We start from the raw sequence: 22,448 nt of genomic DNA, 5'->3' as shown, positions 1-22,448 counted from the left end.
GGATATATTTTCTTGAACGAACTCCAATTTATACGCCAACCAGAATCGCAAGTCCAATGGCATTCTAACAAAACTGATTGAAGAATTTTTTTTTTGGTACTACAGCAGCAACCATGAACGACTTTCATACGCATGTATGTAGCTACTTAATATGACGACAAGATAATGAAACTGCTAATATTGCCAATTCAACAAAAGTATACAACAGACTCAAGTAAGAAAGCGCTATCAGAAAAAAACAGTTTGCATGATAAGTCGCAAAATATTGAAATATATACATGAGTAATGTCTTCTTTTCAGGCTTGAAATTCAACTTTCATTTATTAAGATATAAAATGCACATCTTAGAAGGTTCTTTTCAAAATAAATATTATTGATGCAATGCGCTTAAAACACACAACAAATAAAGAAGGGACGATAAAACACAAACAAAAAATGCTTAATCTAACTTCATATTTTTCGTCTTGAAAATTAACCGCTCTAAAGCACGATTAATGCGTAATATAACAAAGTAACCAACAATTAAAGCAGCTAGACTAACAAATGTACCGATGCCTTCGTAAATGAAACGCGGTGCGAATATTTTCCATACCATCAGATGGCGACAATGAATGGTGCAAGCCAGCATCGCACAGAACACCTGAGAATGAAGATTGTTTACGAACATAAATTGATTTTTTCTTAAAAATATAATAACTTTACCTTAATGCCTTGCAGTATTAGAAACTGTACGGCGAGTTTGAAGGAACTGCCAAGAAAAGTGCCTTCATTCTCGAAGAGCAGAAACTCGCCACGCAACATGTCGTAGCCCATACCCTCTAGCGAAGCGGTAGAAGGTGTTCCACCAGCACCCGAAATATTCGGACTTTTTATGAGTTTTGGATACAGCGCGCAAAGTGAGAATGTCAGCACGCTCAGCAGATTGTACATGCAGAAAAAGAATACCTGTCCACAGAAGGTGTTTAGTATAACTAGCACACCAGAAATCAAATGCGACTTTCCAAGACCACTTGTACGACCCACGAAAGCAGCTCGCCAGTCTATTTGCGATAGCGTAGTTTGATGCGAGGTGGCAAAGAAGCAAAAGTGTGCCAACAAAAACCAGCTGACGATGCCGATGAACGTGGGTTGTAAACAGTTTTCTAATGAGTAAAGAATGAAGATATTAACGTGCTCGTTTTCAAAAGATATGCATGTATGCACGTGAAATAAACTTACCGAAACTAGTCGCCGTGCGATAGCGCAACGTAGAATGCACCAAAATGATGACAACCGCAATCGCCACACATGAAATCATGCCGATTGAGGCGCGCGGTTCGAGCAATACTATCAAAACCATGCTTAGGAACAGCCCAAACACAATGGTCGCCGAAGAATAGACGGTCGTTAGCCCATAGATCATTGCATCCATTTGATTTGCGCGCGCCTCCGCATCATCATACATACGCTTGATCTTTTTAAAAATCTGTGGTATGACGTTGTCCCATGGACTTATTTGTATGGGTGTGCTAAAATTGGGCAAAACGTAGAATGTCAGCAGCGGCGATACGCATAGCACAACAATCTGTATCAGCATAAGTCCGTAAATTACGAGCGCCATGGCGTCGATATGTGTGCGCTTCACGTTTTTAACCGCACTATGCGCTAGTAGCAAATGCCCACCGGCGCAAATCGAAGCTATGGTCGGTCCATAGCGTGCCAACCACACATTCGGCGAACCACCAGTAAGGCTGCCACTGTGTCGTAAATAGAGGCGGGATACCGTTGTATAGAGTACTATGATGACCACAGCTAAAATATATGTTTTACTGCTTGCCGGTCGTTTAAGCGAGAAGCCACCCGCGTTGTTGGAGAAGTCAGCACAGTTGCCCTGTTCCTCGCGACAACGAAACAGCGTGTACGTATAACGAACGAAAATAATAGCTAACACACTAAACAGTAGCAGGCGAACTGTGCTGGAGCGTAAGAATTGCGACAATCTAAAACGTTTGTTGAGCTCGAGACGCACGCACTTTTGCAGAACTTCATAGGCAAGCAGCAGAATGCATGCAATCAACAGGTATGATAGTATTTTCGGTTCTTGTATAACGAAGCTGTTGGAGAAAAATACACTTACGGAGATAAGGAATATAATTCGAGTTGGCATATTGCCGAAACGCTTTACTGATGACCAGTTATCTGCAATTCTGCGCCAATTTTGCAATATTTGGAAGACTAAGACAAATGCACCTAGGATATTGGTAAAGAAAATTACGCCATGTTCCTCCGATCGGAAGGAGAAACTTTTGAAAAAGCGATATCCAAAGAAACCAGCCGCAATAGTTACTAGGTATGTGTACGTGATGCCTTTAAGTGTGAATATATGATACAATTCTATGGAATTCAAGTTATTGATTAGCAAAAACGAAAAGAAAATTGGCAGCAGCGTAAACAATAGTCCTTGAGACATTTGTACGGCGTCGAACTTTACCCAAATTTCGCGACATGTGTTGAGTATAAGTCTCATATTGGCATTTAAATCACTCACAAATGACTTGAAACCAGCTTCATTGTACACGGTTTTTACGCGATGAGTGAATAGGATATATTCGTTATGAATTTGCTCCAACTCATCGACACTAAATGTACGCTTATTCTCCAAAGCGTAGCTGAAGAAGTACTTGTAAATTTGCTGCGCATTCTGCCAGGCGTGCAGTAAAAGAGTTTCGAATCTGCTCATATAGGGTACTTTGATATCAGGTACGAGATTGAAGTTGATTAAACCCAAATTCGAGTAGGGTATTGGGACGCCTAGTATTGCAGCGAGGGTGGGCACAAGATCGATCTGCAAAATAAGGAAGTAAGCAAATGTATGCGCGAATCTCTGCATATAATGTTCATAAATTTGCGAAACGAAGTTATCAATGCAAGAGACCTTAATTAAGTTTTTTCTATTATTTAAAATTTAAAGGTACAAAGTTTTTATTTTTAAAAATTTTCAATATTACCAATTAGGGCTTTATAAATTGCTTTAGATAGGCCCTAACTAATTTTCTTTTAATACCCTAATTTTTACAAACGTTTGTTAAACGACGATTTATTGAAGCTGCAGCCAAAATCTGAGTACATATTCCACTTTATTGAATTCAAAAAACTACGAAGGCGCGTAAGAAGAGTTCTAGCTATGAATTAAATGCTACCTTTTCACTTGTTGCTAATCACGCTATTCATACATTTGAGGTATCTGAAGCGTTGGGTAAATGGCTTTAATTAACATAAGTGGCACAACACAGTGACGTGTGTGCCAATGATTATCTCATACGCGTCTCGTTTTTGTATGTTTTGTAGATATGTTTGTATACATTAAAAAATAGTATGTACTGTTGTTGTTGTAAAGGCTACAACAACTCAATATGTGTGCTTTGCAAAGATAAGAAGTTTGACGCAATGCTGAATGCTTAGATAAGCGCAGTTATAGATTTATCTTTCATTTTGCAGATCGCATTTTTACCTGTTGCATAGTTGTGTTATCTGAACCAAATTCACTACCGATGAATTTATGACCTTTAGCATATGCGAACAAAAGNCATTATGTACTGTTGTTGTTGTTGTAAAGGCTACAACAACTCAATATGTATGCTTTGCAAAGATAAGAAGTTTGACGCAATGCTGCATGCTTAGATAAGCGCAGTTATAGATTTATCTTTCATTTTGCTGATCGCATATTTACCTGTTGCATAGTTGTGTTATCTGAACCAAATTCACTACCGATGAATTTATGACCTTTAGCATATGCGAACAAAAGCGCATTTGTCTCATCCTCAGTTTCTCCCCCATGGTCACCAGATGCCGTCATTCCATGATCCCCCATAACAAGCAAAGTTGTATCGCCATCCATTTTTGCTACAATTGATCTGTAACATCAACAAAATGTTTATTTGATATCCTATTCCAGACCCCTTTTTTATGCATACTTAATAACATCATTCATTTCATCGAGTTTGCNATAACATCAACAAATGTTAATTGTATATACTATTCCATACCCCTTTTTTATGCATACTTAATAACATCATTCATTTCATCGAGTTTGCGTGCCATTTCCTCATGCAAAGGCCCGTGTTTATGTCCACAATGATCTACACCTAAGAAATGTGCAATTAAAACTTGCCAATCGTCCTTGCCAAGTTCTTTGGGCAAATGTTGTTGAATTTTATTGTCCACTGTATCTAAATCGAATATATCAAAGCTGGGATAAGAATAGGAGCGCCTAAATCGACGTGGGTATAGTTCCGTCCATGTGCTGTCGCCCAAAAAGACGATAGGTAAATTATGTTTTACCAATTGATCAATAATGTTATCTTCATTAATCTCCGGTGATGCAAAATTTGAACCCATGTCCACAAATGTTGGCAAGCTACCCGTGGTAAGTCCCTTTAGGCGCTGCAGAGTAGTTGTTGGCGGATCTGCTTTAAAACGCATCAAGCGTGCATTGTCCGGTGAGTTTTGCATAAGATCGTACATTATTGTCAACTTATTTTCGAATGGGAGTGGAGCTGTAAGGTTCTCTTTGTAAACACCGAATTCATGTTTCAGCGCATCGATAACCAAAATAATCACTTTTGATTTCTGCGGCAAACACAAGTGGGAAGTGGCATTGACATCTTTGAAGATTTCTTGAACTATTTCTTCACTCAGAAAATATTCCTACACATTTTAAATTATTATATTTTTTTAAAGAATATAAGTATAAAAAAGGATAACGACTTACATCACTTTCATTTAAAGATAGTCGTTGACACGAGCTGACGTCGGCTTTAGATACCCGTGATAGAAGGAAACCTCGAGAGAAGAGCAGCACACCAGATGAAAGCATATAGGCCAGCCATATAAGCACGAGCAAATAGCTCCAAGCATAATACATATTTTTAGTTGGATAGGTAATTACTGGCAATTTTCTTATATGTAAAAAATGTGTTGCAGGCCGCGATTGAACCTGCTGCTGACTAGAGAAATCTAATTTTCAATACGTGTGATTGTTATTCAGTTATTTTTTTGTAAATTAGCTCATGACGTATATTTTCTTAGTACGAGTATTCCGCGTTCAATGCACAAATAATTATTCCATAATAAATGCAAAAAATACTGTCGAATACTAAATAGTTCGCAAGTAAAACAAAAAAGTAATCAGCTGTTTAGGAAGTTCTGTCAAGTTTAAAAAGCATCGGCAATACACAAACGGGTTAAATGAGCGGTATTCACCAAGCCCGATAGAATACACTANTGTAAAATAGCTCATGATGTATTTTTTCTTAGTACGAGTATTCCGCGGTCAATGCACAAATAATTATTCCATAATAAATGCAAAAAATACTGTCGAATACTAAATAGTTCGCAAGTAAAACAAAAAAGTAATCAGCTGTTTAGGAAGTTCTGTCAAGTTTAAAAAGCATCGGCAATACACAAACGGGTTAAATGAGCGGTATTCACCAAGCCCGATAGAATACACTAGGGACGTCGAAAAAAACATCGAAGCATCGAAAATATCGATGTTTTTTGAAAACTCGTTGAACCGTCGTTCCAGTTTTTCAATTGTACAAAAAAAAAAACAGAATTGACTTTGACCAAACAATTGAAGCGGCCCCAAAAAGTTCCGTTAGAAACATACTTAGCTCAGTTGCAGTAATTTATTTCAAATTTTGTACAATTTTGCTAATAACTTTTTTTTGTTGTCAAACATTATCTGAAAAAACCTATGCATCGATGTATGCAGAAAAACGAAAATCGGTGAATTGATCTATCTCCATGCTATCGAGGACATGGTTACCAAAAATCCAAGGCGAATTTATACAAGGTGGTAGCAAGAATACAAAAACAACAACCACATGTATTTCTATCACGGTCAAANATTTTTGTTGTCAAACATTATCTGAAAAAACCTATGCAAATCGATGCATCGATGTATGCCCATCGATGCATCGAAAAATATCGATGTACATTTCGATGCATCGAAACAAAAAAAAACATCGATGTATTTTTGCCACTGAAATTCCTAGACTACACCAAGGCCACGGTGCAGCGAACAAAGGTGGTGCCGTCAGTGATACCGCTACTTTGGTNCTATCACGGTCAAAATCTCAATTCTCAATTCGCCCCAAAGTTTATATGCATTTTGTTTTTGCTCATGATTCAATAATACAAGGTTAGATAATTATTGACAGCTGCGGTTTGACACTCTCTTACAAAAGGTTGCATTTACGGAGGACAGAGAAAGGGCAAGAATGCAATCCCTTGTTTCTAAAATGGTAGTAGAAAAGTACGCAAAGTAGGCAATTAGTAGTGAAATTCCTTTCGAAAATTCTAATGTATTTGCAGGANGCTATGCATGGGCATGCAAATCAGCAAAATCAGTAAAAGCAAAAACAAAATACATGTAAGGCGACGTTCCCACGACAGTCGGGTCTACGTCACCGGAACGACCCAGATTTATATCTGGCCAAGGACTGTCACTCCAGCAACACTCCCCAAAAACCCTTTGGGGAACTTGTATGCTGCTACAACAACAACAACATGTAAGGCGAAGGAAAGAAGAAGAAATCAGCAGATTGGAGAACACCACCTTGTATAAATTCCAAATCAAACAAAAATCGCTCCCAATTCTAATGCCCGGGTTATAATGAAAGTAACGGGACGAAGTGAACTGTCACCTAACTTTCTACTGAATTGTGTAATGAATGCAAATCGTTGTAATGCACATAAACGTTACGTAAAACGGAAGCATCTAACACGAATAGATCCTTACGAATTCGCCGCGATTTGTTTCGATCCGCCCGGTGCATTATAACCAGGGTATGATTTCCTGCAGGAGTGGTAGTATTGTTACCGGTCATGAACCAAATATACAAGATCAGACGAGAGGAAGAGTCGCCCATTATAATCGCATTTAGGAAAAAAGTAGGGAGATTTTGTAGGTGGTGGCTTTTTACTGCAATTTTCTTCATTTTCGCTTGTGACATCGTGTATTCACATAAGGTAAAGAACAATTTACCACAAAGACTTGATTTATAGAAGAATTTGCATAATAAAAATGATTATTCATGCGTTCAACAATTTTTTTTAGCGGGTTCTACGCCATCTTGTTTCATTGGAAAACGAGGGAAAAGTAAACAAAGCAAAGAAAACAACGAAAACCAAAATTAGCCAAAATTAATGTCCGCCACTTTAAACGCACAATTTAGGTAAAATGATGCAACAAAATGCTTTAAAATGTGTGGTCATGTTGAATTAACTCTCCTTTACTTGAACAAAAGTGTAAAATAGTGGTCCTTGGATGTAAACAAACGCTCAGCTGACGAACCCGCTTTCGCAAACTTTTTTCTCAAAACCAGTTACAAATACAACGTCGCGTTCTTACGTGATCTTGTATTTTTTGTTCATGGCCATTTCACGGCTTTGAAACCAAATATCGATAAGTTAGTAACACTACTAGGCAGCCTGCTGATTTTGGCAGTTACTTATTGATCTCTCAGGCGAATTTTCCAGTGAATTTATTTTTGTGGTTTTCCTCTGGATTGTTTACCATATTCGAGATAAATCTTAAGTAAACTTTTATACATAGAAAGGTAATTGACACATAAATATATTTGCAATCAACGTTTAATAGTGGGTATAATTGCAAAATAGCTAATCACTGATTATGTTGAGTTTATTAAGTGGGGTAACGAGGAATTTATATTACTAGCTGCACTACCCAAATCTTTATCTCTGAATGTACTTTGTAAATATGTGATGTACTGATGTAAATACAAATAAAGATTTTTAATCATAATAAACTGATAGTAACATTAGAACTAGCCTTAAAAGGTTGGAAACAGCACAAATCATATACATACATTGTGTACCTACATATGTATGTATAAGCTCATAATCTACTCCATTCTTTCTTAGTAGGTCGACTCTTTCCATAGCGGCCAAAATCAGTGTGGGGTTTCTTTCACTTCAATTCGCTAAATGCATATTAAACCATTTCCTTTATTTCCAGCGAACTGACAATGGCATCTTCCGACCTTCGTAAAACTATTGATCAGTGGTTAGAATGGGACCAATGCCGGAAAACCCGAGCTGAAATTGAGGCTCTTGACCAGGCTGGTGACTGGAAAAAATTAAATGAGCTGTTACTTACGCGGCTTGCATTCGGTACTGCGGGTCTACGTGGTAAAATGAGAGCTGGTTTTAATGGCATGAATGATCTTGTCATAGCACAAACAGCTCAAGGTCTATCTACTTATATGGCGGAACAATTTAGTGATAACGACCGCAAAATAGGCGGAATTGTTTTTGGCTATGATGGACGTCATAATAGCAAACGATTTGCCGAGCTATCCGCAAACATTTTTATACGCGCCGGCTTTAAAGTTTATCTCTATAGGCGTCTGGTAGCCACACCTTTAGTACCATATACAATACGTCATTTCAACTGTTTAGGTGGCGTAATGGTGACTGCTTCTCATAATCCAAAAGATGATAATGGCTACAAAGTATACTGGAATAACGGAGCCCAAATCATTACTCCACACGACAAGAATATACAGAAAACTATACTTAGTAATCTTGTACCAAGGGAAGGTACTTGGGATACAGCCAATCTGTACGAGCATGAATTACTTATGGACCCAAAAGAGGCTATTGTTGATTATGTCTATAAATTACGTGCCACTGTACCACAAGCGGTAATTGATGTAAACAGTCAAAGCAATTTGCGTTTAGTTTACAGCGCAATGCACGGCGTAGGCTATCCTTTCATAAATGACACCTTCGCTGCGATTAAATTGAAACCCGTTATTGCTGTAGAAGAACAAAGGGATGCTGATCCAGAGTTTCCAACTGTAGTATTTCCAAATCCAGAAGAAGGGAAAAGCGCTCTAGAATTGTCGATAAAGAAAGCTGACAGCACTGGTTGCACGATCATACTCGCTAATGATCCAGACGCTGATCGTTTGGCTCTGGCTACCAAAAATACAAACACCGGTAAATGGAAGGTATAAAGTTATTTTGTAGTACTTAATATAAACGAAATTTTATAGAGTAATTTAATTTTTAGGTTTATAGTGGCAATGAAATCGGTGCATTACTAGGTTGGTGGGCAATTCATCTCTATCAGCAATCAAATTCAGAGGCTAGTCTCTCCAACTGCTACATGCTTGCAAGCACTGTTAGCTCTAAAATACTGAAAGCATTTGCACAAAAGCATGGTTTTCATTTCATTGAGACTTTAACTGGTTTTAAATGGATGGGTAATGAATCTGATGAATTGATGAAAAATGGCAAGACCGTATTATTTGCTTTCGAAGAGGCAATAGGATTTATGTTTTCTACAAATGTCTTGGACAAGGATGGTGTAAGCGCAGCATGTCACCTGGCCTCAATGGCCTGCTACCTAGAAGCGAAAGAGAAGATTACATTTGATGAAAAATTGGAAAATATATACAAAGAATATGGATTCCATTATAATATTTCATCTTACTATTTTTGTTATGAACCACCAGTAATTAAAAAGATTTTCGAACATTTGCGTAATTTCAAAGGCGAACCAAAAACTTATCCGTTTTCAATACTTGACGGAAAGTATAAGATTAAGCATATACGCGATTTAACTAACGGTAAGTATCTATCAGCCCATCAAAACCATTTGATGTTTCAAATAATGTGAAATCCCTTGATAGGCGTTGATACCTCACAACCTAATGGTAAGGCCATTTTGCCGGTTAGTGCGAGCAGCCAAATGATTACTTTCACCTTCGAGAATGGATTGGTGATAACATTGCGTACCAGCGGTACGGAACCGAAAATTAAATACTATGCCGAAATGTGTGCACAACCAGATCAAAGGGATTTTGATGTGCTAATAAATACCACAAATGAGATGGTTTCAGCAATTGTACAAGAATTTTTGCAACCAAATGATAATAACCTAACACCAAAAGCTGATTAAACGCTTGTGGGAAGGAAATGAAAGCTCAACTAATACATCTTGAAAGTATTGATACTTACATTTACACTCAAGCCCATAGATATTGCTTAATGGGCGCGCAAAACCAAATGGCTGTTCGGACTTTCTCCGTTTTCACTTCATCAATTGTGTTATTATGAAACGTTAAAACATTCCGAATAGGCAGACAAATTAAATACATGTCGTTACCTTAATATAGAAAGACCCTATCTCACGTAGTCGTTGATTGACTATGATGCATTTCATCGTTTTATGCAATACAAAATTTTAGTNGCATTTACACTCAAGCCCATAGATATTGCTTATTGGGCGCACAAAACCAAATGGCTGTTCGGACTTTCTCCGTTTTCACTTCATCAATTGTGTTATTATGAAACGTTAAAGCATTCCGAATAGGCAGACAAATTAAATACATGTCGTTACCTTAATATAGAAAGAGCCTATCTCACGTAGTCGTTGAAATACAAAAGGCCGTAATTTAAAATTCACTTTTTGATTGACTATGATGCATTTCATCGTTTTATGCAATACAAAATTTTAGTTAGCTACGTTTTGTTTAGGTAACGATATGTGCTATTCGATTAGCCGGAATCTCTTTGAAGAGGCTTCTTGGTCATATAATTTTATATTTTTCTAATATTTATCAGTGTTGCTTAAAATTTAATTTATATATGCGTTTTGTACGACGTAGCTTTGCGTTTTTTGCTTTTCTTTTTGTCATAGACAAAGGACCATAGAAACTATATATGTACATATAGCAATTACATAATATGTATGAATGTATTTTTAATTACCAAAGTTTCCTTTTTTATTAAAAAATTGCAAGACAGCAATAAAATAAAGCGAGAATTGTTTCATTTTAGGAGTACAACATTCACCACTAAATTGGACCTGGATTGCTCAATTTCTTCTTTAATTATTCGGGTAACAGCGAGTTTAATAGAAAAATTCGAAAAAATTGAAAAAAAGGATATTATAGCAAAAATGAACTAGGCCATTCTAGCATTTAGCGTTGCTGTGGAAAATATGTACGTACATATAAGCGTTTACAAAATACTAATGTTTTTTATTTGAAAACAATTAATCTTTAAACAAAAAACATAACCGAACTAAATCAAATTAGTATTGGGCCGATCATGTGGTGCAAAGATATCCGGTAACATATAAACATAAAAAAAAAACCGATGAATTGATGCCTCTCTCCTTTTTTTGAAGTCAGTTAAAAATGTCACAAAACTTTTATGAAAAAGAATGTATCGTCCGCCTTTTTTACGAAACATGGAATTTTAGCAGAAGCAAAAATTATAAGTTCTTATAAGCTTTGGTAATGCCGCTACAACAACAACAATCGATGAATTCGAGCCATCCTAATGTTGATAAACGTCTCCAGTTATATAAATAAACAAAATATCAGAATATTTTTTCGTTAATTTTTATTGGTATAAAAGTAGCGATTGACAGGCCATTGTAACGCAACAAGAGTATTATTACCAGAAAATAAATAAAAGAACATAGTATATACTATATACATACTATTGTATAAAACATTATAAAAGGTCTTTCGCGCAGCGCACAGACCGATAATATAGGCGCATATTTGTGAATGAAGGTATGTAAGCAGTTGTCAGAAATCAGCCATAATATCATAAGAGCATGTGCTTGATGAGTACTTTTCTTAGCTGGATATGTAATAAATACTAATAAATAAATATATGCATGCATTTGTTGTATTTTTTTTTCAAAAACGCATTTTTTAAATAGCTTTTACAACTAAAAAATAAAGTCATTAGCTAGAAAATAAGTAGGAAAATTCGCACTATAAATATTTGATAGCTTATTCATAATTTCCAGTACGTTAAAGTTCGTATGCGTATCAAAACAACGATTTTATGTACTTAGTAAATTTACCTTACAATATAATGGAAATACATTAATTTTTAAGGGCATACACATACATACACGTATATGTACATAAGTACTATTATTAAACCTTATAAAAATCTTAATNGTATGTATGTGACACGTATATGTACATAAGTACTATTATTAAACCTTATAAAAATCTTAATTTAAAATTTGAATACTTAGCTTTTATTAAAATTTTCCTCTTTTTCCTTAGCTTTTAAATTTATTATATATTTGCTAATGCAAATTTTAAATTTATTGAATACATTATATATAAAAATGCTTCGTTCTGTTTTTTTCATAGTAAATGAGTATGTAGCTGCATTTATTGTATAAAAACTCTTAAAACTGGCAGTTGGGCAGTCTCCAACTTTGTGGTTTATTTGTCAGTATTTCCTGTTAGTAACTCTTTTTTTATACCGAGTTAAAATTAAGGTTTTAGTTTATTTCGAGTTGGTCGAGAAAATTTAAGTTTACAGTTATATTTATATTTATATAAATGCAAAAATTGCTGTAAATTGTGTTTGATTATGTAGTAGGAAATGTAGAGAACTTTGTATGGTATGTAAGTACATTAAGCGAACATGCCTTGTAGAAAAATATCCCTATGATTGGATAGTAGTAAGAACTTATTATTTATATCTTAAGAATACAAATTTAACTCCATACGATTAGTGGCTTTCTCTTGTGTTTCTCGATCTCTTAAGATTATCAAGTCAAATGAGAAGAATTCTTGAGCTTCTATTTATTGTGAACAAGAACTTAAAACAAAGATCGATCCCCATTCTAGGTGATCTCAGCACTCTTGATTTGGTGGTTGATGTATGCTGAGATCCACTCCAAAATAAAGCATTGCAGTATTAAAAAAAAAAAACGCGAGTACATATTTATCTTTTTACATAACTCTATTGTAAAGCATAAAATAAAAAAGGACTCATATATTACCGAANCAATAACTTAAAACAAAACAAAAAAGAACTTAAAACAAAGATCGATCCCCATTCTAGGTGATTTCAGCACTCTTGATTTCGTGGTCGATGTATGCTGAAATCCACTCCAAAATAAAGCATTGCAGTATTAAAAAAAACGCGAGTACATATTTATCTTTTTAGATAACTCTATTGTAAAGCATAAAATAAAAAAGGACTCATATATTACCGAATTTTATGCACTGGTACTGCTCTATTCTATGAACTGCTATCAATTTTTCTTTATAAAAGTTTATTTTAAAACCTTCATACTTAAAACAATTATTATATGTAATACTTTAAACCATAAATGTATGTAGATTCGCATTGCTTTCTTTTGGCTGTCACTGCTAATACTTCAGAAATATTTAAGTTAGGATTATACATAGTACAGCATTGATATTACTTATTTGATATGTGTGCGTGTCAATAATTAGGATACACTGGGATTTATGAGTATTTCGAGAATTGTCATGAGCATCAAACGCCGAAAATTTGCGACAAAGTATATGCGAGTATGTGCATAGTATATATAGACCGAAATGGTTGATAGTGGCGCCTATACAAACACGTGCAGATATGAGGATTGCGTTACATTGCTGTGAGTTGGTGTTGGTGTCATGTTGGTGGCTGTCGTTTGTTGTCATACAGATGTTTCTGAATTCAATTTCAGCACAAATTTATTGCTTTTGGGGTCGACAACCTCTTCGGCTATATTGAAATGTGGTAGCTTATGTATGGAGACTAAAAGTGAGACATCGTTTTGTATCAGTTGGAACGTACATTCGTTTGAGACAGGCCGCGATACAAGCTCATCGCAAATTAATGACCATGACTGCACCCAACGACGCTCCTTTTCGCTTTGAAGTACTGGCGCTTCTGTTAGATATGGTTCCAGAAAAGCACGCGGCGATAGGTCATGCTTCAGGCAGTGCGCCAAGTGTTTGAGTATGCTTTCGAATGTGTGTCGTGGTTGTTGCCGTGTAACCCGTAAATATTTTTGCAAAGCACGCGCCATAGATGGAAATACCGCTTGCGCTGCTTCTTGTGGATCGAGTGGCACTGCAGGTGCAGGTTCATTGTGTATGCGTTTGATGTGGGTAAATGCTTCCTCAGCAGCAGTGATGAGACGTGCACGTCGCTTTTTCACTCGGCGCTCATATTCGTGTTCCTCATAGAAGCGCTCATTGTGCGATGAGTCACGTCGTCGCGCATTTGCTGCTAATACAGCACGACTTTGACTTTGCTGTTGCGCATTGTTAACACCATCAACTTCGTAGTATTTGAAACTAGTTGAAATTTTGTTTCGTTGCGACTTTGAAATCGGTATGCGTTCTAAATACGGATTAAAAATCGGAAAATCCACGTAGTAACGTTGAAGCACCCAGACAGCTGCGCGTTGTATACTCAATTGCCCCAGCATGTAAGAGCGCGATACCCCATCTGGAGAACGAATAATTTTTACATAGTACATTGGCTGCTGATGACGTAGCTCGAGTAGGACTACGGCGATATAGTGTATAAAAAGCAATGTGTCGACCAAATTTGTTGCATAGGCGACAAGTGATTTGTAATTGACTGCATCACCCCCAGTTTCCACCACAACTTTGGCACCATTAGTAACCTGGAAATTAATATAGTTTTTAATACATATACAGTTAAGGAAAATCTCATTGAATGTACGAACCTGCACCATATAGAAGAGCCAATAGGCAAATGTGCAAATGGTAACAAGCAGTAGCACAACGGCACGATACAGAAAAATTCTCGGCATTGTTGCCGCCGATCGACGCATAAAGAGCGCCCACAGTCCTATCGCCAACAAAATTAGTCTGGCTGTTAGAGACACAAGTAGTCCCTTACATTCACTACTACATGCTAGTAATTGTGTGCGAACAGTTTGGGTAAGTTCAGCATGATCGAAGGCAGAGGGAAAGAAACCCATGCGCGGCATTACCACCATTGCGACTGGCGAGAAGAATGATACAAATCCAAGTAAAAGTGAGAACGCAGACTCCAAACGTCGGCGACAAGCAAACCCAAAACTTGTGTCATTCTCACGATGCCAAGCATTATTTATGTCTTCCATTGAGATGCTTTGTTCCGATGTGTTACCAGTAACTGCAGTCGTGTTTTCACCCCAATTTTCGTCTTGCGGCAATATTTGCACCTCGATTATTTCTTGTCCATCGCGATTTTCTTCACCTTAAAAATAAGAATTCATTAAATCGTTGCCTTGAAAGCGATGCCTCCAGGTAAGTACCTGTCATGTTGACGCTTGTCTGAAATGGAGCCATATCGGCGCGTTGGTGTTTACCACTGGATTTGGTATGTCCACTACGGTGGGAATGCCGTGTGCGATCACGATGATATCCGTTATTTACAGTGCCTCCGCTGCTGCTATTGCCCAGACCACCACCACCAGTGGCAGAACTATTATTGTTGTTGTGATTGCGTGAACGTCTCGATCGTCCGCTGTGTTCCGACTTTACGGATTCGTTTTCCATTGCAAACACCGCCAACACAGCGGTCACCACGTCCACACACACACACACAGAAGTGGGCGTGTTTCAGTCGTTGATGGGACTTTGGGACTTTAGTAATATTCAATAGATTTCGTGTAAAACACCTACTAGTCGTACAGTTTAGGTAATAAAAAAATTTTTATATGCAAGGGTATTCGAAGAATGTTCATGAAAATTTGCAGTTCTTTGATCTTTTATTTTTTTTTACTTCGACTACGCTATTGTTCTTCGTTCCTTGACGTTGCACTACAAGTCTCATTAAAAATACCAATTGGAAAATGAATGTTTTTTCTTCTACTTTACATGTCGTATTATAACTCGAATATTTATTTTCAACATTTTAATTTAATATATATTAACTTACAGTTAACTATTGTTTTGCTAAAAATTAAACAATTGGAATGGAGTCGAAAAATGCCATTAAAGCGAAAAATAGAAAAAACACTCCTAGATATTTTTCGCTCAACTGCGTTCTCTTTTGCCCCAGTCGCGTTGCATCTTTTGTTCCTCTTTACATTATTCTTACAATGCTGCCACTTAAAAGAGAAGCATTTATTAATTTACAGTTGAATGGCATTTGGTCTGCTATTTTCGATATAGAATGCATTATAACACACTTTTATATAATTTTGTGGATAAAGCTTAATTTTTTTATTTTTATTGTACGAGACACATCGCATCCTCTATTTTGAACTCTTTCTACCACATGGTGTGGCAGCCCTGCTGAAACAGCTGATTTTTGCAATCCTGTGGATATAGAAATGATACCAAGGAGTATCCATGAACCAAAAATACATATCGTTCGGTCACTCGTCCTTTTTCTTCTCTCCCCCTTCCATAATCAAGCGAGCAGAATTGAATTCAGTACTTGAACTGTGTAAAAGCAGTTTAAAGCGGTTTTTGTTGATTTTATTGACAGATATTCGGAGAGCAAAGTAGGAATGTTCGATATCGTATCGATTATCTTGAATATCGATATTTCATGGAACGATAATGGATTTTTTGAATCGCTATTTCAAGGTCGATATATCGAAGACATCGAAAATTTACCCGCAATATCGATATTTAAGTTAAAATTTATTTTTCATCTACAAAAAAATTTATGGGAAAATACTTAAGTAGCAGCTTTTGTGATTTATTTAGCTCTTAAGTTTGACAAACCGCTTGAGGTGACCGGCATGCCGTTTCAATACTCAGTAAATATACGAATTGGAAATAACACAATTTAATATCACGGTGCAGCGAACAAAGGTGGCGCCGTCAGTGGTACCGCTACTTTGGTTTTGCCGATTTTGACACTTGTGGTAACTTGTAAATAAACCTTTGTTTACAAACCAGCGAAAGAGAAATTTGAATTATAAGTGAGAAATCAGTTTAAATTGTGTTAATTTGCAATTTGTGAGTGATTTTTGAGTTGAAGACTGCGTAAAAACTAATGGCCTTATTCATAAAAAATAAAGTAGCCTTATAAAAGGTTTATAAATTGAAAAATGTATGAAAACGTCACTTTATAAAGCTCTTTAAACCTACTTTATTTTTTATGAATAAGGCCATAATACTATGAAGTGATGTGTGTTAAATTTCGACAGCCATCAAGATGCGTAGGTGCCAGTGTAGCGCTGGAAAGAATCGCTGCATTTTGTGTACATAGGGCACGGCAAAGCCGTTCTCGAAATGTTTCTTTATTATTACATTAACAGCATTTCCTCACAATGATTTTGCTTCTGCTCCAAGCAGCCTCCATTAGCAAGTTAACCAATCAATCCCGCTGAGATGCTGCCGCAGTTTTCTGCAGCAGCCTTAATTGCAAAGCAATGGAGTGCACTAAAACGTTTGCTGAAGCAGCCTCAATTGCAAAGCAATGGAGTGCACTAAAATATTCACTGTTCTCTAATAGATTAGGTGAAAATGCAATATTTTCGCATTTAGCAAAATTAAAACACGTTTTTCGCTGTAAAGTGAAGTGCTTTGGCAGTTTCAACTCGTTCTTCTTTTCGCTCTATTCTTTGTTTACTTGTGGTACACAAATGTCAACGCCCAGGACGGCGCAATCTTGTATTCTATCATTCTTGATTTAATATTCTATTCAATTGGGAGTAGGACTTTCAACATCGATTTTTCTGATATCGATATTGTTCAGCCCGATATATCACCATATCGATTTTACATGCAATGAATTAAATCGATTCATGATATCGATACTTTCTTAAATATGGAACATTCCTAGAGCCAAGGCGAATTAATACAAGGAGGTGTTGCCAGAATAGTAATGTTTTCACATCGGTGCTTCTAAATGTAAAAGTGATGGGTTTGCTGTACATTCGTGGTGATTCTCGCGGTAATTGTGCGTATAATTTGTTATTCTAATTTTTGTATCTGCTTTGTCGATACCATCTTCAGATTCAATTACCATGCGAACTACGAACAAATCGGTGTCATCTCTAATTTTTATCGGTAATTTATCGAAACTAGCTCACGATTCAAAACTTGCATTTTTTCTGAGTACGAAAAGTGAAGTTATAAATGTGTACATCCCTAATTTACGACAAAAATGTATAAATTTTTAGGAAGATCCTACATTTTGCAAAACACAGAGACAGAGAACTGTCAAATCGAATTTAGAATCTGCGCGTGAGAATGCGGTAATTCGCTATCGTAATTGGGGGAGCGAACACAGTAATTCAGGATGATGTGGGAAAATGGTAAAAACAATCGATATCAGAGTTACTCGATATCGAAAGAAAACTATCGGTTAGTAATTAGTATTTACTTCTACTGTTTCATCTCTAGATGGAAATTTTTGTTATTTTTCGTTCGATTTGTTTATAATTTGTTTAATGTCCAAAATGTCAAGCAAAGAATCTAAAGCAGTACTTAAAGAAGTGCGTGAAGCAATTAAGAATGAAAAATTCAACGATGCTATAGAAAAATGTCAAGTATGTTATTAAACGATAGGCAAACACCAATCCGAATTTCCACTTGATATCATTCCATTCTAGGCTTTGCTCCAAGATGAACCCAAGAATTATATGGTTTATTTGCTACTAGGCGCGGCGTATCAGAGTAGCAGCAAAGATCAGGTTTGTGAGGGTAATTACTTAAACAAAATCATTGCTATCACCATTGCTGTTCCATTTTAGGCGGCGAAATATTTACGCAAGGCAGTCGAGTTTTCACCGGCTGCGCCAACTGTTGCGCTGCAGGGGTTGGCCAACTGCGCACCGTTGAGTGAGTTGCCAAAAATTTATGAGCAATTGTTAGATTTAGTGCCGTAAGTTCAATATACTAAATAATTAAATTTTTAAATCTAAATACTCCCTTTTTCAGCGAAAAGTATAATTTTTATTTTGAAAAGCTCTATACAACAGGAATCAGTAACAGGAGCGTTGCAGAAAAATGCTTCAGTATTTTCAAAAGAGAATTAAAAAGAAATGATCAAAATGAAGACCGTCTTAAACTCGTGGCAAAATATTTAGCGCAACTTTGGCTGTTATTTGACTTTGAGGTTGTTGAAGAGGATGAAGCAACCGTAAGTTCTATATAACATTTGCTTATATTAATGTAGTAAGCACGAGTTCCCACATTTTTAGTATAAGCGCGCTTTGGAGGAGCTGATTGCAGACCCTAAATTAGAACACCATCTAAGTGCTTATAAACGTTACTTGAAACTTTTATACAAACAAGAAGACTACGCCAACTGCATTAAATATGCGTGTGAAGTAACTGAAATGTATCATGATGATATATATGCCTACGAATGGATTTGCAAAATTTACTGCGAACACCGGAATGTAGCAATAACATGCCTAAGCGAATTCTCTAAACCCATAGAGCACTACGTGGATATATTGTTGCAACTAAATTCCAATGCCAGTTTAGGACTGTTGATTAGAGCTATTAAGTTATGGGAACAGCAACAATTTGTGACGGCGCGAGATCTACTTTATCGTGTGAGGGTCTTACAACCAAAATATACTGTTGCTTTGGAATTGTTAGCGCGGGTGGAAATGGTGATTGGCGCTTGGAGTTTGGCATTGCCAATATGGTGTGACACGGGTAAAGAAAATACTATAGAATACGCCGTCTGCTTATCGCATGTAAGCAATGATGAGGTGCTGCTGCGCAAGGTGGTAGGAGTATTCAATCAACAAACGTATAAAAGATATCAAGAGTTATATGTACGGTGACCATCCGTCCTGTATTATACGGGACAGTCCTCTTTTTTGACCCATTGTCCTGGTAATTTATTTATTTTATACGGGACGCCAAATGTTCTGTATTTCTTTTATTGTCCTGTATTTGTCCCGTATTTGGTGTTTCGACGCCTTAACAGGTCATTAAAATGGCATGCCTATGAACGAGTTTTAAGTAATGTTGGTATATGATAGTAATTTTTTCCATAAACAGTTATTATTTCCTAATCTGAATGCCTCTGATTCGAATCAAGGAACACATACAGTGACCAAAATAGAAATTAGGACTCCACTTTTAGTAAGTTTTGGCTATTTTTCCTTAGTCTATTAAATGTTTATTATTCATTTTATGAAAGTAAAGCTCTTTTCCTAACAAAAACCATATACACCAAAGTTCCAACTTTGTGCAAAAAACTATAAAAATTTATTCTGCCATATTTCACCAAAATTTCAAATTTTTTAATTAGAATCTTCAGAAAAAAATTTGGTTTGCAGTTTTGTAGCTCATTAAAACTGAGTATAATAAAGTGTGAGTGGAAAGTGCTGCTCATTTGCTTCTCTTTAAAAAAAATGGTCGAACATACTTACATTGTATGAAAAAATTTAACGAATGTTTTTATAAAATTTTACGGGGTAAAAATCTCGAGAAAATTATCCTAGAAATTTGTGATGTTACTAAAAGGTTACTGTTTCAGGGCTAATACATCTAAGATCATTGAAGAAGGCTTTAAGATATGTAAGCTGTTGTGGAAAAAATTTTAAAACTATCTTTTGTCCCGTATTCGGCTCTCATAAGTATGGTCACCGTAGTTATATGGCTTCAGCAAGCGTAGTAATTTACGATGAGAGAAGTACAAACTCTTTCCTTACTTGCGAGATAGATATGCTCTCTTCAAAAACCTATTTATCTCCAGAAGTGATAGATTGGTTGTTAAAATTTATATCCCCACATTAGGTTTGTTCCATACGCATGGTACAATAATTACAGGTATTGTCTTTCCAGAGAGCGCATCTTTAAATTGGTAGGCAATTAGGAAGGTAAGTCCTCTGGACAATAGCAATGAGAATATTCGATGAGGAGGCCCTTGGCGAGAAAAAAAAATTGTGGAGGCTTTACGGGCCCTTACGCGTTGACGACTGCAGACAGCAAATGATGGATTGCTGAGCTGTATGAGCATTACAACCTACATAGTAAAATGAATTAAAGTAAAGTCATGTTTTACGAATTGACACAAACGCTCCAGTCACGAAAGTATTAAACGTGGTAGCCGCTGGTGATAGCATAGGAAGAGTCCTTCTCTGCGATCGAATGACCAGGACGAGAAGGACCTGGTGTCAGTTGGCACAGAAGAGAAGTACCAGTGTGGTTTCGACCAAAACCGACAAATGGTTGTAGTACCAAATAAAATAGAGAAGAAACGTTGTTCGAAAGACCAATTTTGATGTTCTTGTGCCCATTTGAGTCGTTTACGAACGTTTACCGGCCGCAACAATGTTTTTTTTTTGCAAACCAAACGAATTTTCCAAGTGAGTCCAAACTTTTGCAAACAAATTCTATAAATCTAGGAAGAATTAGGGCTGTGCGATTAATCGAAACCAGATTAATTACTTAATCAAAGAATAATAATTTTTGATTAAGCAAAGTGATTAATTCCTCGACTAATTACATTTTAATTGATCAGAATCTTTTTATTTTCAGAAAACTGATTAATCATAACCTGATCAGTTAGAAACCTGAAAAATTCCTGCTATACTTATTTTTCTTTGTTCTGCAGTGTATCCTTTAAATGTGCCGCAGAAAGTCTCGGGACCATGCAATCGCATTTGGGCTCCACGGTTTGCCAGACAGTCAGCCCTTTCGTCGGCTTCAAACCTTCAATGCCCAGGGGTCCACCACAGCTTCACTCTATTATGAGCTCCTAGGCTGTTCAACTGTCCACAAGCCTTGATGTCGTTCTAAATGTGTCCGTTTGTCCTTCTACGATGACATTTTCGAATACAGATTTCGATTGCGAAGACTTCCGCTTAGAATATCGATACTTGAGTGGAAGATCGACCTTTCTCGGCAGCCAGTTCGAAAACTCCCTAACTCCGAAAACTTTTCAAGAATGCCCTACTTTAGAATTTGATTGAAGAACGCCCCATTTCAGAATTTGATTTAAAAACGTCATATCTCAGATTTTGGTTGAAGAACGCCCTATTTCAGCTGCTGATTCAAAAACGCTCTCATAAAAGACCATCGGCGCGCAAATTAGCAAAATGTTGAAGAGCAACGCTTTGATGCGGATTGTGGCTAGACGCTCGTCCACCGGGGTGAGCATTATTGGGCGACGAATTTTTTGGATGGCGGAAATTACAGGTGCATGCCCCCAAAGCGTAGTCTTTTAAACGTCTGCCGTGGTCGTCACCAAAAGGGGGGCCTCCTCCTAGGTTTTGTTTTTAGTCTTCACTGAAAGGGGTTTAGCGAGCCGCTTGCTCCAAGACAGACGCCCGGTGAACAGTGGCCAAATTGGTCTAAAGATATGTAAATTAATTATTAATTGAGTCACCAATTGTCTCTTGGTTATAGCACACAAATCTTTGATATCGAAGAGAGTTCGCATATAATAAATTTTTGATTTTTACCATTTATAGGCCTATCAACTTTGCAGCACAAGAACACCGCAGTGATTGGTTTTTGAAGGTTAGTTAACATTTTCCACTAGAAACTCGCAATTTATAAAGTAAAAATGACAATCTTTTCAACACCTAGGTCAATCCACGCCACACCGTACCTGTGCTAGTCGATCAAGGCGTTTCGCTGTGCGACAGTCATGCCATCATCACATATATGGTCAATCAATATGGCCAGAGTCAACATGAGCATTTA

The 22,448-nt window shown here is 36.7% G+C and overlaps 4 protein-coding genes, 1 long non-coding RNA gene and 1 pseudogene across 8 annotated transcripts; 3 read left to right on the top strand and 3 right to left on the bottom strand.

Annotated features, from left to right (window-relative positions):
- Nucleotides 1-275: 275 nt before the first annotated feature.
- Nucleotides 276-5,215, bottom strand: PIG-O (phosphatidylinositol glycan anchor biosynthesis class O). Of its 2 annotated transcripts, XM_017613641.1 has the most exons (7): nt 4,751-5,215; nt 4,043-4,686; nt 3,736-3,893; nt 3,491-3,516; nt 1,219-2,824; nt 703-1,142; nt 276-640 (listed from the first exon to the last, which is right to left on the bottom strand). In XM_017613641.1, exons 1-7 carry the CDS (start codon nt 4,901-4,903, stop codon nt 440-442), a joined length of 3,228 nt encoding a protein of 1,075 aa, XP_017469130.1. In that variant the 5' UTR covers nt 4,904-5,215; the 3' UTR covers nt 276-439. The 2 variants fall into 2 exon arrangements, with proteins under 2 accessions (XP_017469130.1, XP_017469129.1); XM_017613640.1 differs by lacking the exon at nt 3,491-3,516 and having other exon boundaries at nt 3,710-3,893.
- A 2,257-nt stretch (nt 5,216-7,472) lies between these two features.
- Pgm2a (phosphoglucomutase 2) lies at nt 7,473-10,252 on the top strand. 3 transcript variants are annotated; one of them, XM_017613637.1, is made up of 4 exons: nt 7,473-7,601; nt 8,021-9,017; nt 9,080-9,638; nt 9,702-10,252. In XM_017613637.1, exons 2-4 carry the CDS (start codon nt 8,031-8,033, stop codon nt 9,968-9,970), a joined length of 1,815 nt encoding a protein of 604 aa, XP_017469126.1. In that variant the 5' UTR covers nt 7,473-7,601; nt 8,021-8,030; the 3' UTR covers nt 9,971-10,252. The 3 variants fall into 3 exon arrangements, with proteins under 3 accessions (XP_017469126.1, XP_017469128.1, XP_017469127.1); XM_017613639.1 differs by lacking the exon at nt 7,473-7,601 and adding an exon at nt 7,639-7,842; XM_017613638.1 differs by lacking the exon at nt 7,473-7,601 and adding an exon at nt 7,639-7,888.
- A 1,152-nt stretch (nt 10,253-11,404) lies between these two features.
- On the bottom strand, nt 11,405-12,089 carry LOC108361119 (uncharacterized). The gene is made up of 2 exons (XR_001847234.1): nt 12,041-12,089; nt 11,405-11,978 (listed from the first exon to the last, which is right to left on the bottom strand). It is a non-coding gene; the product is annotated as an uncharacterized LOC108361119 (long non-coding RNA).
- Nucleotides 12,090-13,054: 965 nt separating this feature from the next.
- Vang (Strabismus domain-containing protein Vang) lies at nt 13,055-15,368 on the bottom strand. The gene is made up of 3 exons (XM_017613636.1): nt 15,125-15,368; nt 14,549-15,066; nt 13,055-14,485 (listed from the first exon to the last, which is right to left on the bottom strand). The coding sequence occupies exons 1-3, from the start codon at nt 15,366-15,368 to the stop codon at nt 13,505-13,507; spliced, it is 1,743 nt and encodes a 580-aa protein (XP_017469125.1). The 3' UTR covers nt 13,055-13,504.
- Nucleotides 15,369-17,580: 2,212 nt separating this feature from the next.
- Nucleotides 17,581-19,573, top strand: LOC108361117 (tetratricopeptide repeat protein 37-like). The gene is made up of 5 exons (XM_017613658.1): nt 17,581-18,322; nt 18,386-18,466; nt 18,527-18,657; nt 18,714-18,915; nt 18,977-19,573. The coding sequence occupies exons 1-5, from the start codon at nt 18,224-18,226 to the stop codon at nt 19,571-19,573; spliced, it is 1,110 nt and encodes a 369-aa protein (XP_017469147.1). The 5' UTR covers nt 17,581-18,223.
- A 1,137-nt stretch (nt 19,574-20,710) lies between these two features.
- Nucleotides 20,711-22,448, top strand: part of LOC108361102 (glutathione S-transferase 1-like) — a 3,265-nt pseudogene continuing 1,527 nt past the window's right edge.

Source organism: Rhagoletis zephyria, unplaced genomic scaffold (genome assembly GCF_001687245.7).
Source record: "Rhagoletis zephyria isolate East Lansing unplaced genomic scaffold, Rhagoletis_zephyria_1.1 Rzeph_scaffold_00697, whole genome shotgun sequence".
Classification (NCBI taxonomy): domain Eukaryota; kingdom Metazoa; phylum Arthropoda; class Insecta; order Diptera; family Tephritidae; genus Rhagoletis; species Rhagoletis zephyria.
Note: the sequence above shows the minus strand (reverse complement) of the source record. Positions and strands in the feature narration are given on the sequence as shown.

What these genes read in the sequence shown, in the direction of transcription:
- PIG-O (XM_017613640.1), bottom strand. Translation starts at nt 4,903, where the DNA reads ATGTATTATGCTTGGAGCTATTTGCTCGTGCTTATATGGCTGGCCTAT. An exon ending in TATCTTTAAATGAAAGTGAT is followed by an intron (nt 4,687 to 4,750) that starts GTAAGTCGTTAT and finishes TAAAATGTGTAG; the next exon opens with GAATATTTTCTGAGTGAAGA. An exon ending in TCGCACGGCGACTAGTTTCG is followed by an intron (nt 1,143 to 1,218) that starts GTAAGTTTATTT and finishes TTTACTCATTAG; the next exon opens with AAAACTGTTTACAACCCACG.
- LOC108361117 (XM_017613658.1), top strand. Translation starts at nt 18,224, where the DNA reads ATGTCCAAAATGTCAAGCAAAGAATCTAAAGCAGTACTTAAAGAAGTG. An exon ending in ATGCTATAGAAAAATGTCAA is followed by an intron (nt 18,323 to 18,385) that starts GTATGTTATTAA and finishes ATTCCATTCTAG; the next exon opens with GCTTTGCTCCAAGATGAACC. An exon ending in AGAGTAGCAGCAAAGATCAG is followed by an intron (nt 18,467 to 18,526) that starts GTTTGTGAGGGT and finishes GTTCCATTTTAG; the next exon opens with GCGGCGAAATATTTACGCAA.
- Pgm2a (XM_017613637.1), top strand. Translation starts at nt 8,031, where the DNA reads ATGGCATCTTCCGACCTTCGTAAAACTATTGATCAGTGGTTAGAATGG. An exon ending in CAAACACCGGTAAATGGAAG is followed by an intron (nt 9,018 to 9,079) that starts GTATAAAGTTAT and finishes TTTAATTTTTAG; the next exon opens with GTTTATAGTGGCAATGAAAT. An exon ending in TATACGCGATTTAACTAACG is followed by an intron (nt 9,639 to 9,701) that starts GTAAGTATCTAT and finishes ATCCCTTGATAG; the next exon opens with GCGTTGATACCTCACAACCT.
- Vang (XM_017613636.1), bottom strand. Translation starts at nt 15,368, where the DNA reads ATGGAAAACGAATCCGTAAAGTCGGAACACAGCGGACGATCGAGACGT. An exon ending in GACAAGCGTCAACATGACAG is followed by an intron (nt 15,067 to 15,124) that starts GTACTTACCTGG and finishes CTTATTTTTAAG; the next exon opens with GTGAAGAAAATCGCGATGGA. An exon ending in GGCTCTTCTATATGGTGCAG is followed by an intron (nt 14,486 to 14,548) that starts GTTCGTACATTC and finishes ATTAATTTCCAG; the next exon opens with GTTACTAATGGTGCCAAAGT.